This window comes from Python bivittatus, unplaced genomic scaffold (assembly GCF_059951505.1).
Source record: "Python bivittatus isolate LINGU-HERP-01145 unplaced genomic scaffold, Pbiv_v1 ctg000700_np1212, whole genome shotgun sequence".
Lineage (NCBI taxonomy): Eukaryota > Metazoa > Chordata > Lepidosauria > Squamata > Pythonidae > Python > Python bivittatus.
In genome coordinates, this window is record NW_028277098.1 from 52,669,980 (window position 1) to 52,687,539 (window position 17,560).

The window sequence follows — 17,560 nt, forward strand, 5'->3', positions numbered from 1 at the left end:
AAAATCATGAACAGTTCCACCCAGGGTTTTAGCATGTAATCTGAACAAGGGAGCATGGGAGAGTTCTTGGTACAAGTTAACATTACATCATTTTAGTTCTGTACATAATACTGTCTCCATCATCACATACATCACAGAACTAGAATGGAACTGAAAAAGTCTGCATCATGGAAAAGACAGATGAAAAATGGCTTTGCTCATATTATTCCTGAAACCTGGAAAATATGCCCACAGAATGATGCAACTTTCCCACAAAAAGTATATTGGAAGAAATTAAAAAGAACACGAATACCCACCTTCTTTTCTAGTTTAAAAAAATGACCCAGTTCTGCTTCTACTGATTTCCTGCATTAGAATTACTATACAGGTAGTTCCTAGTTTAAGAACAAGTTCTGTTTCCAAGGTCTGTGCTTAAGTTGAATTTGTACGTAAGCCAGAACAGTATTACTGTATAATACCATATAAGTAGTATTTTGTAATGAACTTGAATCATTGTGTATTTAACTCAGATTTTGCTACAGTAGGCTCTGTTCTTAACCATGAGTTGTCTGTAAACCTTGAAAAGAAAGCCTCACCTGCTGCTGCTGTTGCTTGCCATTATCCTTGAAGAATCCATCCAGGACATGGTGTAAGTCTGGAATAGGTGGCCAGAGCTTTTGTTTCACACTACTACTAACAAAAAAACAAAGATGATCTCAAAAGGATAACATAACACATATCCTAAAGTGTGTTTTTTGTTCAATGGCTGAGCTGCACAGAATTCAGTTACCTGTAATTAGAGAGGCAGGTGAATCCCAGTCCCAGCACAAGTCCTGCACACAGCAAGAGTGCAATGGCCACAATCATAATCACGGAATCTAAAGCAGAAGCATAGGGTGGTGAGTTTGTGGCTCTTTTTTCCTGAGGCTCAGCAGTCCTTGTTTCATTTGTCAACTGTTTTCTCTCCACAACTAGCAACTTCTCCCCAGTACCCACCACTGATGTTGCTTACCTGCACCAGGTGGGACGTCAACACACACTAATTCTGACCAGGCGCTCCAGCCCCCACGGAACTTCTGTCCATCTGGCTGAGCACGAAGCTGAAGGCAGTAGCAATCCTGGGTGGCCAGATGAATTTCACTGGTGTTTGAATACTGAACCTGCAGAGTCTACCCAGAAAATGGTCCCATCATGTACACTCTACTTATTAGACTCCTAGGTTTCATATCCCAAAACTACAGCAATATCCTAGGTATTATTCTACTGTCTAGGTCACAGCTTTGGAGCTATTTTTCCTCTGTATGAGACACTCCTTATGCTTCATTTAGTACAGGACAAATTGTAGTAGTGTCTTCCCCTAGTGAAAGTTACGGCATGTTTGAAAAATGGGAGGATTCATTGGAATTCTTAAGCCTTTTAAAACCTCTTTTGTTTAAGCTGTTACACCTTTCTGGTTGCTTTAGTTCAGGGGTGTCAAACTCAATTGCACAGGGGGCCAAAATCCAAAACACACTTTAGGTCACGGGCCGAACAGGATAAACATTTATTGAACACACTAAAACTAAACTTTTAAAACTTTAAAACTTTTAAAACTTATCTTTTTTTAACATAAATATGAATAAAAACAGACAGGAATATTATTCCGGAATAAATCAACTCAAACCTTAAATAACTTATGATATTTTGCTCTCCAAAATATATCCTCTCTAAATTATACAAGTTAGAAATAAAGTAAACGTTAAAAGAACAAACATTCAAATTTCTTTACTCTGTCATTTTATATAAAAAATAAACTTAAATTTTAAATATCCCAAAAGATTTTGCTCTCCATAAAAATATATCCTGTTAAAATTATACAAATTCAAAATATGAACATGCTGCATAACAAAACCTGGAAATATAAATAAAATTTGTGCTTTTCAGCAATAACAAATCAAATCATTCAGTTGTCTTTGCTCTTATGTCATTTTATCAGAGCTGGACGCCTGGCATCTTTTTCTGGCAACAAGTTCGTTTATATTTGGTGTGAGGTTCTGTGTTGTGGAGATTCTCAGGATGGACTGCAGGTGCTCATCAGTGAGACGACTCCTGTGTGCTGTTTTGTTAGTCTTCATCACTGAGAAGAGCTTCTCACACAGATATGTGCTACCAAACATGCACAAGGTTCAAGCTGCATGTAGACGGAGCTGGGGCATTTCTGCGGGAATGGAGTGAATAAACTGTGCGGGCCATGCAGTGTCGTACTTTGCCTTCAGTGTACCATTACACTGCAGCTCAATCAGCTCCATCTGAAGCTGCACAGGTGCGGTTTCCACATCGATGGCAAATGGGTTGCAAAGCAACTCAAAATTCTTTTTTTGTTCTTCAAAGTCACCAAAGCGCCGTGCGAACGCAGTGCGCAATGCGCTCAGTTTATCAGCAAAGTGCGTATTTGGGAATACCGTTGTGCCGACTTGGTTCAACATTACTTGGCAACAGGGAAAGTGGGGCAAGTTGCACTGGTGCATTTGTGTCTCCCATAAAAGCAGCTTCACTTGAAATGCCTTCACTGTGTCATACATGTCAGTGATCATGCGGTCACGTCCCTGGAGCTGGAGGTTTAAGGCGTTGAGATGAGCTGTATGTCAACCAGAAATGCCAACTCGCATTTCCACCTTTCATCCCTAAAATTAGTGGAGTCTTTACTGTCCATGAACTGACAGATTTCGTTGCTGAGCTCAAAAACTCTGTTGAGAACTTTTCCCCGACTTAGCTAACGCACCTCTGTATGATAAGGAATGTCAGCAAACTCTGAATCTATCTCCCACATAAAGGACTGAAATTGCCGGTGATTTAAACCTTTAGCTCAGATAAAGTTTACGGTTTGTGTTACAGTGCTCATTACATTGTCCATCTTCAGGACTTTGCCACATAGTGCTTCCTGGTGTATGATGCAGTGATATGCCGTTAACTCACCAGTACAGTTCTCCTCCTGCATCTTTACTCGCATCCTTCCCACTAGTCCACTTTTTTCACCACACATAGATGGTGCTCCATCAGTTGTAAGTGCAATAAGTTTGTCCCAGGGCAGTTTCATGTCGGTTATACTTTGACATACATTTTCAAAAATGTCTTTTCCAGTCGTTGTCCCGTGCATCGATTTAATGTCCATTATTTCCTCTGTAACGTGCAAATTGGAGTCCACTCCACGGATGAAGATGGCCAGCTGTGCAGTATCAGTTATGTCAGTACTTTCATCCACAGCAAGAGAGTATGCAATAAAGTCTTTGCTTCTTTCACTCAACTGTGTTCTTAAATCAGTGGCCATCTCACAAACTCGATCAGCAATCGTATTTCTACTCAGGCTTACATTTGCCAGCATGTGCTTTTTGTCTGGACATAAGACGTCAAACACCTTGATCATGCAGCTCTTCAGAAATTCTCCCTCGGTAAATGGCCTGCCTGATTTGGCGATCTCTGCCACAATAAAACTTGCTTTCACAGCAGCTTCACTTTGTGATTTTGCACGGGTAAAAAACGTCTGCTGAAGTGTCAGATTCTTCTTTAACTCTTCTGCTTTCTTTATCTTCTGCTCTGCATTCAGGTCTTTCAGGTTATCCTGATGTTTTGTCTCATAGTGCCGTCTTAGATTAAATTCTTTAATTACAGCCACATTAGCTCCACAAATGAGACACACGGGTTTACAGGCAATGTCAGTAAACATATACTCAGCCTCCCATCGGTTTTTAAAGGCTCTGTTTTCAGAATCAACTTTTTTCTTCGGCATTGTGAGGGCTAGCTTCGCAATAACTTGCAGCATCATAAGTTAGACTTGATTAACGCGGGAAGCATTCAGCAAGGCAGCTGAAGCGCTGCATTATGGGATCTGTAGTTTATTGTGTTACCAGCGCTTCATATCGCCAGGCCATTAATAACAATAATATATAAAATGATCTCGTGGGCCGGATATAATTACACGCCGGGCCGGATGTGGCCCGCGGGCCTTGAGTTTGACACATATGCTTTAGTTGTACCTTGAGCTGAATACAAAAGTATGGGATGCATTTATCTCATTCTCTAGTAAAGGTTCCATTAGACATTATTGCTTGGACCAGAAATACAGTCAGTTTTTCTATGTATTACACAGACCAGTAGATCAACTTGTTTGGTCATATATATAACAGTGGGGAGTGTATATTTTAGGATATCCTTAGGATCACAGTGTTTTTGATTACATGGTGCTTGTCCCTTTTCCCACACTCCATAGATAATGGTCTGAATTTTGCAGCTCAACTAAGTTGGCTCCTGGTCAGTGCAGAAAACTCAGACCAAAGGATCTCCTAAAGATAGCTCTCTTTTCTCTGCTTGAGGACCTATGTCCCATTCCAAGAAATTTCTCTGCTACTGAACTAATCTTAGGTATGCCCACACCATCATTTTGTACCGCTTTGTGATCAATGCTGGATCTTATTAAACTTGTACCATCATATGTCTCCCTGAGTTGACTTGATTTGTTCTGGTGTTTTGGAAATCACTGCAAAGCTGGTATTTTCCTTTGAATTGCTGTGGTCCTGCAGACACTATGAATGGTCTTTTTTCCCATTCAAAGGAATTACCCCCATTTTCCAGTCATGGGCAATTTCTTTCTCTTTATCTCTCCCCACTCCCACCCTGATAGATTTAGTGTCCTGTTTCTGGAAATGGTCTTGTCTCTTTCTGTAAGCATTGTGTAGAACTTATCAAGATGTAACTATGGTCACAGCTATTGAACAAAATACTCTACCCAGTTGAAAAAGGGGCATCATGCTAGTATTTCACCCATATATTTCATAGGGTTTTTAAAATGTAATAGAGGAATGGCTGCAAAACAGCTGAAAAACCTTTGAGAGAGTTCACTCAGGGACAACTGTTGGGGGCGAGGTTTGTAAAACATGTCAAGATGGCAGCCAGGATTACATGATTAAGGCCCTGCCCCCTTTTATGTGTGTAATGCATGCAAGATGCATAAAAAGGAGATGAGGCTTCAATTAATGAGTTGCAGCCCTGATCATGACTTTTTGCCTCTCCAAGTGCCCCGATTTCCCATTTTTCCCCCCATTTTTTCCTACCAACCTTCCCTTGCAAACCTTTCCCTCATAGCAAAAAACTGTCAAAACCTTTTGCAGTCCATTAGATAATTGTATAGAAATACATGTACTGAAAAAATGTGGATGTGAGGGAGTGACAGTAATTTTCTTTATATATGAAATGGGGTTAAGGGGATTTATGCTAGTCCCAATGTGCAGTACAGTACAACAGCAGAACAATGTTTGTTGTTTTCTTCGGATGGTCAGCTGGAGGAAAAGCATGGATTGGCTGATTGGTATTTTCCTTGAATTCTCTTCTTAAGATTGGCAGACAAACACTATTGTGGGCCTGATTCCAGTTGCTTTCTGAGGAACTGGGGAGAAGAGCTCTGGGGGTGTGAAACTGTTGTTACTGTCCAGAAGCTTTTTTTAAATCTTCAGTTGAAAATAACCCTCCTGAAATTTAATGCATAGGTACTCCTTGCTTAATGGCTGCCCTGTTTAGCAACTGTTCAAAGTTATGACAGGGCTGAAAAAGTAACTTTGCAACCAGTCCTTGCACTTATGATGTTGCAGTGTTCCTGTGCTCATGTGATCAAGATTTGGGCATTTCGCACCTGGCGGGCATTTATGACCATTGCAGCATCCTGGGGCCACGTAATTGCCATTTGCGTGCTTCACAGCTGGCTTCCGACAAGCAGAGTAAATGGAGAAGCCGGCAGTAAAATCACAAGTCACGGTCATGTGATGTTTTGCTTAATGACCACATTGCTTAGTGATGGAGTTTCTGGTCCCAATTACGGTTCTTAAGCAAGGTCTTTAGCATTGCAATAGCAGAAAATAAATGGTTACTGTCTCTCTTTGGATATACTGTACGAAGAATGCTCTTTTATCCCCTCTCTATCTTCACTTCTCCAGTTAAACATGCTCATCTCCTTCAACCATTTTTTACATTGCTGATCATCTTTGTGGCTTACCTCTATATTATTTTTGTGACATAAGAAGAATATAGAGGTCCCAGAATGAGAGACAGCATTCCAGATGATTCTTGCAGAATAAAGTAAATTTAGGATATCATTTCTTATAACTTGGAAGCCATAGTTCTAAATCTGCAGTATGGAAGCATTTATTTCTTTATTTGCAACTAACTGGCACTGCTAACTGGATATCGCAAGGATATCTCCTGGGAAAAAAATGCATTACAAGAGACACTATACTTCTATTTATGCTCTGGAGTGCTGATTTAGAGCAAAAGGCAGCTCCAGCATGGCTTTTTCTTAAGCTGTCCTGCATCCACCCATCCTATGCCAACATATTACCTTCCATTTCAAGGTGTCCTGCACTGTGTACCGTATCTGATATACCATGTGCTCAGCTATCTCTTCCAGTGGGGAGGCCCACTCCAGTCTTAGTATATCTCTGTCTACCGAAGCCTGCAGGATTCTTGGGCGATCAGTGTGCACTATAACAGGAGAAAGGGAGAGAGAGGTGGCTGGTTAAGTCAGCTCAGCTTCTTGGAGAAGCAGAGGTCCACTGCAATATTAATAGTATTACGTCTCTCCTAGTGCTGCTGCTCTTCGATGCTAGACCATCTCAGGACAGCTCATTCTTTGGGGCTGAAAGTCCTGATGGTGCTGAGGCCTAGAGATATGGAAGTTTCTTACCTACGTGGTACAGTTTGAATGGCTCTTCAAAATAGCTGACCTCTTGCTCACCCTGGCTGATAGTCACCAGGATAGAAAGGTAATTGGTGTTACTGGGTTGGAAGGTGCATGTGCAGGAAAAAGGGTCTTCCTTCTTACATTTATGCCAGGCTTGCCCTCTGAAAATTAAAATAGAAGATAGAGTCATAGTATGCTGAGTTGTCTGCTAGAACTACCCGAGGTTGCCTTTTAAACACAATTTTTAAATTATCATCAACACTAACATTTTCCTTGACAATTAGTACCCCCAAGTTTTGTTTAAACTTACCCTTCAATTTAGGGGATTTTGCTAATCATATTGGAATGAATATGATTAGCGAGATCCCTTAAATTGTAAAAATTTTTAAAAAGCACCTCTCTCTCTCTCTCTCCCTCCATCAATCATCCCTAATGCATAATAATGTTGAAGAGCCATCATCAACTTCTATTGATTGAAATATACCATTTGAAATAAAGGCTCTGTGAAGATTATGTATTACCAGGGCCAAGATACAGAAATGACAGATGAAGCTCACATGTTACAGTGTACCCCCCTCCTAAACTATGGCAGTCTGAGACTTGGGATTTGGAAACTTAAACGTTAAAGAGGTACAGTTGTTGTAAGTGGCACAAAGTGAGTCACTGTCAAGCAACCAAGAAGCAGGACTGATGTGATAGTATTTTTAACTGTTGTACTAGAACTGAAGAAACTTAGGTTAAAATTGCCACTCAGTCCTGAAACTCTTACAGTGACCTTCGGTCAGTCTCTTCATCTCAGCCTAACCTATTTCCCAGGGTTGCTGCTGTTAAGAAGGTAGCTTAGATAGGGGAACTATCTATGCCACCCAAGCAATCTGAAAGTAGGATGGGATGTGGATTAAGTAACTAAATAGTAACCTTGTTTGTATCTCTGGAAGTGTACTTCCTCAAATATGGCTCAGAGAAATGCCTACATATGGATGTGAAAATTGAAGGGGAGGAAGGATGCTACTTGGAGTGGCACCTGAAACAGGAGCAAAAACCCAAATGATGGGACAAGACAGGAAGGAGAGGACCTTGTACTGTTCACTTGCCCATCTCGTCACCTTGTACTGCTGCTGTTGCCTTCCATCCAGTACAAGAGGCTGTGAAAGGGGCCGGAACCCATGAGCTTCTTGTCCCACTGACAGTGCAGTTGATGCAAGTCTGGAGTGAAGCAGTGCAGACCAATTACCTCTGTCCAGGGGAGAGAATAGATTTAGAACAATTTGACAGCAAACTTTTCAGTATTATTCTGTGTCCCACACGCTAAGTCTAAGTTATTTGATGCATATACAATATCTATCCTGTCTTTGCAGGCAGTAGCCAACCCACAGTGATATCTTCTAGAAGTTCTGTGTCACTGAACTAAACTCCCCATATCTCCCCCCATTGCTCACACTGGGTAAGGCTGCTTGGGACTGTAGCTCCGAAACATCTGTAGAGCTGTGGCTATCTATCCCAAAGCAGTCTTTGATGCTTTTCAGAGCTTCTATTGCATGCTCCAACTCCTTCCCCAAATTGGATTTCTGACACTTGAAAACCTCTTTTCATGAATTTATTATTTATTATAAAATGTGGAAAAAAATCTTCATTAATACGAAAAATGGTTATAGTTGGATTTTTTTATTTTTATTTTTTGCTGTGCCCTGGAAGCAAAGCTCTTTTTGGAAAAGAAAGGACCAACCTGCATTTTGTAGAAAGCTGGGGTGGATCCAGATGGAAGATTCCTAGTGCCACCAATCAAAAGGCGTTGGCAGCTTTTCTAATTTTTTCCTCACTTTTTTTGTGTATGTGTGGGAAAAAAGGAGTCAGAAGATGCAGAAGGAAAGCACGGATTTTAAAGTGAAAGATAATAAGAGGCTTCTCATAAAATTCCATAAATGAGGCATGACAAATTTAGAAAAATGTACAGACATACAATACACTTAACTGGGTCGGGGAAGGGAATTAATTCTTAGATCAAAGGACCAACTAGTGCCTATGGAATCAGGTTCAGCCCAAACCAGAGTCAGTCTTCCATCCCATTACCATGCTTGAAGGAGCACAAAACTTACTCAACTGCTCCATTTTGCCTACCTCTCTCTCCAAGAAAAAGAACTGGAGAGACAAAATGACAAAAAAATTACTGCCACAATCTGGTAGCACAAAACATATCCCTAAACACTGATTAGCTGTGTTATTCAAACTGTGCCAACTGCTGTCTGCTTGCCCTGGACAGTGGAAAAGGGGCTGGTGATGTCATGAAGTCTGCTAAGTGCTCTCCTGGCACAAGGGCTCATGGGATACCAGTCACGTTCTTGAGAAGCAGGCAATATTCTGAACAAGTGCCTTTTGATTCAGTTAGTGTGATTGTGTGTTGCTAGGATCATTATGAGGAAATTTGACTGAATTAATGACTGACTGGGTCAAGTGTGTTATGCTAGCAAAGCTGTTAGGAAGAAAATACCCCAAATTCTGAGCAGTGAAGCAAATGATGAGCAGGAAGACATGCAGGAACTAATGGAAAGAGAAGGTAATTAGTCCTTATGCCCTGGTTGTTTTTGTCCTCCATATGCTCTCCAGTACTCTTAATCATGCCCACACAGCCTAACAAACTCCAGAACTGAAATGTAAACATCCATGCCTCTCTGTTTGTCTCTAGCAGAGACTGTCATGCAGTGTCTAGAAACTATAGCACTCCCAGTCTTCCATCCCATCACCATGTTTACCACCATTCAAAAGAGATAATAGAAGAACTAAGAAGGAAACAAGAGACCAGAACACATCTTCTCCATCAGCCTATACCCAGATAAGCAAGGATCAACACCAGACAAACAATCAAGCAGAAAACAATACCTAATCAAGGAACAACCAAGGAGAAAATCACACCCCACCAGCATTGGCAGGGCAAGCTAATGTATATAAACAGGGAGCAAACCCCACACTCACCAGCACTGATGATGTTACCTAATCAAGTAATGAAACATCTGCAGCCAAATAACCAAGCTCAGAGAGCACCAAGGACTCCATAGTTCAACCCTGAGCTACATATATTCTCTTCTATTGGAATTTCATTTATTTTAAATTTTCATTGTGCAATAGTAATATTGATCCAGTATCATTGTACCAATTGTAGTACCTGGGTACCCTGCTTCTACCTAGAAATGTTGCATCCTTCCGTGCTATTGCCCTAAGGTTGCACCATTGAGAATTCCTGACAGCCACTTCCTAGCCAACAGGCCACTCACCAGGAAGATGTGGTGTTTCTCCTATCACTGCTGGAGACCAGAGTCCCCAGATGCCATCAAGAGAGAGGCCATCGGGCTTGGTGCGGACTTGGATGTGGTACTGCTGCCCTGGGAGTAGATTCTTGAGCTGGCACATGTAGCTGTTTTTCACTTCAATCTATAAAAAATTAGAATAGGACTATACAGTTTCTTAAATTAGACCATTTTTACTTAGAAATAATAGAACAAAAATAACCTGCAGCCCTTATACCGAAGCCATTTTTCCCTATATTAACCATACCCTGAGTGGTGGCTGCATGGAATCCTTGGCACCATAACGAACTTCATAAATCAAGAAGTCTGCATAGTCGATAGATGGGGGCATCCAATTTACAAGCAACTGTTGTGCAATCCCAGGCCACATAGCTGTTATATTTGTTGGTGGAGCAATGAGACCTTAACAACAACAAAAAAGCAAAACAAAAATTAAAGCTCTTGCATATCTCTATGCTATTCGTGTGATGACTGAACAGAAAATAACGGCCCTTCTAGATTGAATAGAAGGCAATCTAATTAATATATTTAGCATTCCAATTTGCTAGAGGAGAAATTGGGAACGTCTGTAATAATGCACTTGTACTTCCTTTAGAATTGCTTTAGAAGCAATTCTGGGCAGTTTACAGCAGAGATAAAATCAATTCAAATTATATATATATATATATAATTTGAATTGATTTTATCTCTGCTGTAAACTGCCCAGAATTGCTTCAATGAGATGGGCGGTGACAAATTCGACAAACAAACAAATAAATAAATAAATAAATAAACTTGTTTAGGAGCACTTATAAGGAAAGAGCAGATGCCATTCACAATCCATCAGTACCAGAAACCTACCTATAGTCTTCCTATTTGCAGTGTGTATCTGTGCTGTCTCGAAGTTTGCATATATGCTTGTAATTAAATAAGCCTTGTGACTAAACTATCATGAATCTCCAACCTGTAGACCAGATGCACTGCTTCTATCAAGCTTCTCCATCTGGCCTGCTAAGACTTAGGTAAAGCACCACTCCCATCCCATTTTTTTGTTTCTCAGCATCTTCATGCACAAACAAACCTGGAGTAATTTGGCAATAGAAGAAAAAACTTGGTTTCTTCCTCCACTGCTAGATCATTGCTACTGGGATTTCATGGAGGGGAAAGGTTTCAAGAGGAGAAAAGAGTTATTCATAACACATTCTGGTTCCTAGAAATACCCCAGAGGGCAATCAAGTAGTGATTGCTATCTAACAAATGGTTTTAATTCCAACTAAACTAAGGATACCCCTTCATGGATCACTGCCTTGTCGTGACGAAGGGGCTTGCGTAACTCAGTGAAGCCATGAGCTATACCGTGCAGGGCCACCCAAGACGGACAGGTCATGACAGAGAGTTCTGACAAAATGTGGTCCACTGGAGAAGGAAATGGCAACCCACTCCAGTATCCTTGCCAAGAAAACCCCATGGACAATGTTAAAAGGCTAAAAGATATGACACCGGAAGATGAGCCCCTCAGGTCGGAAGGTGTCCAATATGCTACTGGGGAAGAGCGGAGGGCAATTCCAAGTAGCTCCAGAAAGAGTGAAGCGGCTGGGCCAAAGCCGAAAGGACGTTCAGCTGTGGATGTATCTGGAAGCGAAAAGAAGGTCCGATGCTGTAAAGAACAATATTGTATAGGTACCTGGAATGTAAGATCTATGAACCAAGGCAAGCTGGATGTGGTCAAACATGAGATGACAAGATTGAACATTGACATCTTGGGAATCAGCGAACTGAAATGGATGGGAATGGGTGAATTTAATTCGGGTGACCATTATATCTACTACTGTGGCCAAGAAACCCTTAAAAGAAATGGAGTTGCACTCATAGTCAATAAGAGAGTGGGAAAGGCAGTAATGGGGTACAACCTCAAAAACGACAGAATGATCTCAGTGCGTATCCAAGGCAAACCATTCAATATCACAGTCATCCAAGTCTATGCCCCAACCACTGATGCTGAAGAAGCTGAAGTTGACCGCTTCTATGAAGACCTACAACACCTTCTAGAACTAGCACCAAAAAAAGATGTCCTTTTCATCATAGGGGATTGGAATGCTAAAGTAGGAAGTCAAGGAGTAATCGGAATAACAGGCAAGTTTGGCCTTGGAGTACAAAATGAAGCAGGGCAAAGGCTAATAGAGTTCTGTCAAGAGAACAAGCTAGTCATAGCAAACACTCTTTTCCAACAACACAAGAGACGACTCTACACATGGACATCACCAGATGGTCAATACCGAAACCAGATTGATTATATACTTTGCAGCCAAAGATGGAGAAGCTCTATACAGACAGCAAAAACAAGACCAGGAGCTGACTGTGGCTCAGATCATGAGCTTCTTACTGCAAAATTTAGGCTTAAATTGAAGAATGTAGGGAAAACCACTAGACCACTCAGGTATGACTTAGATCATATTCCTTGTGAGTACACAGTGAAGGTGATGAATAGATTTAGAGGATTAGATTTGGTAGACAGAGTGCCTGAAGAACTATGGACGGAGGTCCGTAACATTGTACAGGAGGCAGCAACTAAAACCATCCCAAAGAAAAAGAAATGCAAGAAAGCAAAATGGCTGTCTGATGAGGCTTTACAAATAGCTGTGGAAAGAAGGAATGTGAAAAGCAAGGGTGAAAGGGAAAGATATAAGCAACTGAATGCAGATTTCCAGAGAATAGCAAGGAGAGATAAGAAGGCCTTCTTAAATGAACAATGCAAAGAAATCGAGGAAAACAATAGAATGGGGAAGACTAGAGATCTCTTCAAGAAAATTGGAGATATGAAAGGAACGTTTAGTGCAAAGTTGGGCATGATAAAGGACAAAAAAGGCAGGGACCTAACAGAAGCAGAAGAGATTAAGAAGAGGTGGCAAGAATACACAGAAGAACTATACAAGAAAGATCTTAATGTCCCTGATGTCCACGCTGGTGTGGTCACTGACCTTGAGCCGGACATCCTAGAGAGCAAACATCAAGTGGGCCTTAGGAAGCATTGCTAACAACAAAGCTAGTGGGTATGATAGTATTCCAGCTGAGTTATTTAAAATACTAAAAGACGATGCTGTTAAAGTGCTGCACTCAATATGCCAGCAAGTTTGGAAAACGCAACAGTGGCCACGGGATTGGAAAAGGTCAGTTTATGTTCCAATTCCAAAGAAGGGCAATGCCAAAGAATGCTCAAACTATCGCACAATTGCACTCATTTCACATGCTAGCAAGGTTATGCTCAAAATCCTACAAGCTAGGCTTCAGCAATACATGAACCAAGAACTACCGGATGTACAAGCTGGGTTTCGAAGAGGCAGAGGAACTAGAGATCAAATCGCCAACATTCGCTGGATCATGGAGAAAGCACGAGAGTTCCAGAAAAATATCTACTTCTGCTTCATTGACTATGCAAAAGCCTTTGATTGTGTGGATCACAACAAACTGTGGCAAATTCTTAAAGAGATGGGAGTACCAGACCACCTTACCTGTCTCCTGAGAAATCTGTATGCAGGCCAAGAAGCAACAGTTAGAACCAGTCATGGAACAACCGATTGGTTCAAAATAGGGAAAGGTGTACGACAAGGCTGTATACTGTCACCCTGCTTATTTAACCTATATGCAGAGTACATCATGAGAAATGCCAGGCTGGAAGAATCACAAGCCGGAATTAAGATTGCAGGGAGAATCATCAACAACCTCAGATATGCGGACGATACCACCCTAATGGCAGAAAGTGAAGAAGAACTAAAGAGCCTCTTGATGAGGGTGAAAGAGGAGATTGCGAAAGCTGGCTTGAAACTCAACATTAAAAAAACTAAGATCATGGCATCTGGACCCATCAATTCCTGGCAAATAGAAGGGGTAGAAATGGAAGCAGTAACAGACTTCATTTATTTGGGCTCCAAGATCACCGCAGACGGAGACTGCAGCCATGAAATTAAAAGACGCTTGCTCCTTGGGAGGAAAGGTATGGCAAGCCTAGATAGCATATTAAAAAGCAGAGACGTCACCTTGCCGACAAAGATCCGCATAGTCAAAGCTATGGTTTTTCCAGTAGTAATGTATGGCTGTGAGAGCTGGACCATAAAGAAGGCTGAGCGCCGAAGAATTGATGCCTTTGAACTGTGGTGCTGGAGAAGACTCTTGAGAGTCCCCTGGACTGCTAGGAGGTCAAACCAGTCAATCTTAAAGGAAATCAACCCTGATTGCTCATTGGAAGGATCGATAATGAAGCTCAAGCTCAGATACTTTGGTCACCTAATGCGAAGAGAGATCTCTTTGGAGAAGACCCTGATGCTGGGAAAGATTGAAGGCAAAAGGAGAAGAGGACGGCAGAGGATGAGATGGTTAGATAGCATCACTGAAGCAATGAGCATGAAACTGAGCAAACCCAGGGAGGCAGTGAAGGACAGGAAGGCCTGGCGCAATATGGTTCATGGGGTCACGAAGAGTCGGACACGACTTAACGACTAAACAACAACAACAAAACTAAGGATATTGAAGCCAGTCCATAAAATAATAGTTCATCTGCCATTATTCTAGTCTTGGAAGCATTTGCAAATTATACACAGTTCAAACCAGCAGAGGCTGCCAAACCAAGGATAGTTTCGGAGTTACACTATCACCATGAATGCATTTCTGCTATAGCTAAGAGATTCTGTAGCTCTGGGAGAGAGGGCTTTTCAAAGATTATGAGCAACAACTGGGAGCTTTGTCTCCTACAAATATGAGCAGGTTCAGGGTCTCAGGTTGCAACAATAGAAAAAGGTTTAATCCTTTCCTAACCACCCCCAATTTCTGCTTTATTTCTGGCCCTCTCCTGCACTTCACACTTTTAAAGCTCCCATTAAATCCAGCAGTGCAGTAATGTGATATTTGTACTTGCTTATCTACACATTTTTTTTTCTTAGACAAGTCTATCTTCTAGACTAAGGCCCTTGAACTGTGCAATCACATTTTAAAGATGAAGGCCTTTTTTCTTTCTTATGAACATATGAAATTTTAATGAAAGCACTTACTTAAATAGAAGTAAGTATATAGTGGTGTCAGAGGAAAAGAAAGAACATTTGAAATCAATTGCTCACAATAAAATTACCTCTTTTTGCCCTATAATTGCCCTATCTGCAAATCACAAGATTCAATTTATGTTTAATTTATTTAATCCCCAACAGGCATACCTTCTCCAAGTGCAATTCTTGTATCCGTCACACACACATACTCTGATTCAAACCCTCTCTTCCAGAAAAGGCATTCATATTAAATTATTTAACAATGTGAATGGCCAATTTAGCTTTCAGTGGAACAGCAGCTTTCAGGAGAATGGACATTCAGCCTGTCACCCGTATGTGCCTTGCAGTATAGCTATAGCATTCGCAGTAAGAAGTACTTAAGCATGTACACCAGAATGCATGCAGTCTATCTGCTTTGCACCATTGTAATGGATAGGACACTTGGGTATATATATAAATGTGTACCTAAATGCACGATTCTTTGAAAAACAATGTAGGCCATTTTAGACTCAGATATGTTTTGTATGTACATCCTAAACAAACCATGAAAATGTTTTTTGGTTCTGCATTTCCTTAACGTAAGTACAAAACAGAAATAAAATTGTTGGTGTTCTAAATGGAATGATATAGTATCATAATTTTAAAGTTGCAGCAAGTATTGTTCTAAAAGCTGAACAATAGGAAATCCACACAGAGGCTAATAAACACATCACAGTGCACTTGTAACATGTCTTCTATCTATCTGTCCACTCATGTCGGAAGGCTTCCTCGCGTGGTAGAAGCAATTGGGAGAACAGGAAACTGCAGAGGCAACAGGAATGTGAGAACGTGATTGTATCAATGGCAAAGCTGCTTGATGGGACTCTCAGATCCCTGCTACATGGACAAGCTGAAAGGCAGGAAAACCATTTTCTAATCGGTCTGTAGAAAAACTCTGTGCTACATGATGGGTATCAGTGCAGGAGCGTCTTCTAAAATGTCAGATAGGAGCTAACCTTCTGGGTTGGGACGCTCTTGATTCCTGGATGGAAGGGAAAGGACTGCCGTGCGAGCAGAGACAGACTTGAAATGAAAATTCTCAGAACTGCTGGTATTGTACTGAGTTCAGGCATGAAGCCTATGAGTATAACTGCATTTGCTCACATTTTATTACCTTCCTCTTTGTCTCTGCCTTTTCCCTACAGTTATATTTTAGGGTAAATGGCAACCTCTTTTCTGTATTTCACCAGCAAGAGTTATTAGGCTGTTGGGAATATCAGGGACAGGGCTTTCTTGGTGGTGGCTTCTTGTTTTTGGAACTCCTTTTCCCAGGGAGAAAAATGAAGCCTTGTTACTTTTTTTTTTTTTAAAGAAAAACAAAGTGAAGTCATTTGTATTGTACTATATCTGAACTATTTTCAGTGATAGGAAGGGTTGTTTAATTTTTTGTTTAAGTAATTAGATAAATAAATAAATAAATTACTTAAGATTAAAATTGGATAAATGCACTGTTTTAGCCACATGCTGTCCTCCAATTCCTGTTTTGCATTTTCCAGAAAACCCATCAGATTGTACTGCAAACGTCTGTGGACAAACCACCTATTTTTGTTAGTATTGTTTTCTACCTCTCCGTGCTATATAAGATGCAAAATAGATGTGTTAAACCTTTGAAAACTCAATGTGCCTATTTTGAACTTAACCTCTTTCTCGGGTCCCTTGCAAAAAGCAAAATACCTGGGTGAAAAATTTTACCCTCTCTTCTGGGGACATCAGTAGCATCAGGCACAGCCCGTGGAAACTAACAACTGTACACCTGAAAGATGGCTTGAAATAAATACCTGCATATTGCTTTTACCATGAAATGTTATGAATACATAAATAAATAAAAAGTCCACAACTGTCTTTTATTACCTTTGAACAAGAATTTACCTGTCACTGCCAAATAAGTCACAGAATTAATAAAATTCAGCTAAATTCATCAGACAAGGGTCTGTGTGATTCACAGACTAATTCCAGCAATCATCGAATTATAACATAGAAATCATTTTTGAACATGACTTGGCTAAAATTGTTGTGTCAAATACAGGCCATAGTATCAATGTGTTTTAGGATGCTGGACAACCCTAGAGCGACCAAGATGGGCTTTACCCAATCCTCATCTCTTTCCCTGCTTCACATACTGTATATGGAAGAAACTTACCAACAGTGTTCACTCTGAGATACTGTGAGAATACGGTGTGATTACTAACGATATCCAACACCTCAACACTGAGTTCAAGAAAGAGCTGAATGCCATAATAGTCTTCAGGAAAGAGGCAGGTGTGGCGCCAACCTCCACCTGTATTTTTCATGGAGATTAAAGCACATTCTCGGCTTTTGTCTCTGTAGGAGTGAAATAGAGTAATTAGGATTGTGATACTTCTCCACAGCGATTTAATCTAATCCTCCTCTGAAGTGGCAAAAATGAGTTTCAACCATCCCTTTCCCTCTACAGACTCCAAAGTAATTTGCTCAGAATCTGCATCTAGGTTTATAGCTATTTGGCTAAACCCTCCACGTCAGACCATTTGGCCAGTCTATGT

The 17,560-nt window shown here is 40.8% G+C and overlaps 1 protein-coding gene across 2 annotated transcripts in view; it reads right to left on the reverse strand.

Moving 5' to 3' along the window:
* Positions 1–17,560, reverse strand: part of MPL (MPL proto-oncogene, thrombopoietin receptor) — a 28,818-nt gene that overhangs the window by 2,810 nt on the left and 8,448 nt on the right. Inside the window, exons 3-11 of one of the 2 annotated variants that reach the window (XM_088153507.1) lie at positions 17,179–17,360; positions 10,235–10,389; positions 9,955–10,111; positions 7,792–7,921; positions 6,689–6,846; positions 6,344–6,486; positions 992–1,148; positions 770–857; positions 576–672 (exon numbers count right to left, since the gene is read on the reverse strand). In XM_088153507.1, the coding sequence (XP_088009633.1) occupies positions 576–672; positions 770–857; positions 992–1,148; positions 6,344–6,486; positions 6,689–6,846; positions 7,792–7,921; positions 9,955–10,111; positions 10,235–10,389; positions 17,179–17,360 (1,267 nt within the window). The remainder of the gene's footprint in view (positions 1–575; positions 673–769; positions 858–991; positions 1,149–6,343; positions 6,487–6,688; positions 6,847–7,791; positions 7,922–9,954; positions 10,112–10,234; positions 10,390–17,178; positions 17,361–17,560) is intronic. The other variant, XM_088153508.1, reaches the window with a different exon arrangement.